Consider the following 1,929-nt stretch of genomic DNA (forward strand, 5'->3'; position numbering starts at 1 on the left):
TAATTTATAATTAATAATTTATAATTTTTGAAAAAAATAGAGTTATCATTACAGCATATAGATAACATTGTGTAATATTACTAATGATTTAATTGAATAATATAGCCTAAAGTCGTTTACACATTTGAATACTTTTATTCGCACAAAAAGTTTATTGGAATTTTGTTCAAAATTGGGTATATGCGGTTTAAAATAATTGTTGACCATCGATGCTACTTATATTACTTTAAAAAAACATTTACGTAAGTCTGCTAAAGTCTACTAAAAATCATTAATTGAAAAAGATCTCATAGTCAATAGAAAACAAAACTATTTTTGGAAATTGCAAAATATATCCAAGTAGAATAATAACGTTAAATGATCACAATAATGTTAAAATAACATTAAAATGAATTTTAAACAAAAAGTGATTTTTAATAATTATATTAGAGTTGTTTTAATATTATTTTTAAACAAGCTAAAACTTTTTTCAAAATTAGACTTATACTTAAAAGAAACAGTTCATATATAGATGTTTAGTAATTTTTTTTGTGTTGACTATGAACTACAGCTACCAAATTATTACAGTCAAAATAATAATTAATTTAATTACCTAATATACCGACGGAAATATCTTGCAAAAGAGAATGGATTTTGGTAAAAGCATTTTCTCCTTCAGCGAAATCCGCCGCAAGAATCCTCACCTGAATTTTTGGATTTATTAACAATATTTCGTCTTTTGTGCGTTTAAGTTTTTCTAAGTTTCTGCTGATTAATATTAGATTCATGTTTCTTGCTGCTAATTCCTTAGCATAAGCTTTACCAATACCGTCAGTTGATCCAGTGACAACTAAAATGTTTATTATTATTTTTAATTTATTTTTAAACATAATTTAAAACATATTTAAAAGAATAATATAATTTAAAAATTTATAAATAGATAGATAAGATAAGATAAATAAGAGAATTAAATATTATTTAAAAATTAAGAAAATGGTCTATGGGAATCGCGCTATAAATAGTATGCTTTTTCTATAATAAAATTTAATACGTAATAATTTAAGATTACATTTTTGAAAAACATTTCAGCTACTTTTAATCTTTTAGAATAGATTAAAGAGATTAGCGATATAAATACATATATGCTCTTTTGTAGTCTATCTACCATCAGAATTAACGGCCATCCTGTATATCCTGTATATAAAAAGAGATAGTAAATGTCATATTATAAATAGTAAGAAGAATTAAACGACAAGTCAGAAATTAAAATATCACACAAAAGTAATATACATATATAGTATTTTACTGTTGCGTGAAAGATCAAGAAAGATTAAACTGCAATTTAGAAATTAAAATGATATCACACAAGAATAAAAAGCACAGTTAACCAAAGATTAAAATTGAAAGTTTTAGAACTGACAGAGTAAATGTGTCAAACGTTGCCAGAAACTAAAATATTTACATATAGTTTCTAACGCAACATTTAATATATTTACTCTATTAGTTTTCAAACTTTCAATTTTAATTTTTGATTACTGTATGCATTTTATCTTATAATCTCGTATGATATCACTTTAATTTCTAAGTCGCAGTTTAATCTTTCCTACTATTTGTAATCTGAATCTTACACTGCATTTGCTATCTTTTCAGTATGTATATCTTCTACGTTTCTTTGAGATGCATTCAATCAATTTATGTCATTCAGTTTCCTAACTGATTTGGAATTGTTCTCCAATGGGGGAATAATTGACTATCTCATGAACTGCGATTATTGACACAGTGTAATGCAAACAAAAAGACTACATCTTTTTTATTAGCTTTAGCTAATAATTAGCTTAAAATTAGTCAATATAATTTTTCTTTTTAATGTAATTTTTAATTATTATTAAACTTTATTATATAAAAAATATACACATTATTTACAATTCCAATTCCAATTAGTCTATTTTC

General features: G+C 23.7%; 1 protein-coding gene across 1 annotated transcript in view; it reads right to left on the bottom strand.

Annotated features, from left to right (window-relative positions):
- LOC108690483 (inactive hydroxysteroid dehydrogenase-like protein 1) overlaps positions 1-1,929 on the bottom strand; it is a 14,326-nt gene that overhangs the window by 11,227 nt on the left and 1,170 nt on the right. The window contains exon 3 of the mRNA XM_018197788.1: positions 593-829. Coding sequence (XP_018053277.1) covers positions 593-829 — 237 coding nt within the window. The remainder of the gene's footprint in view (positions 1-592; positions 830-1,929) is intronic.

This window comes from Atta colombica, unplaced genomic scaffold (genome assembly GCF_001594045.1).
Source record: "Atta colombica isolate Treedump-2 unplaced genomic scaffold, Acol1.0 scaffold33, whole genome shotgun sequence".
Lineage (NCBI taxonomy): Eukaryota > Metazoa > Arthropoda > Insecta > Hymenoptera > Formicidae > Atta > Atta colombica.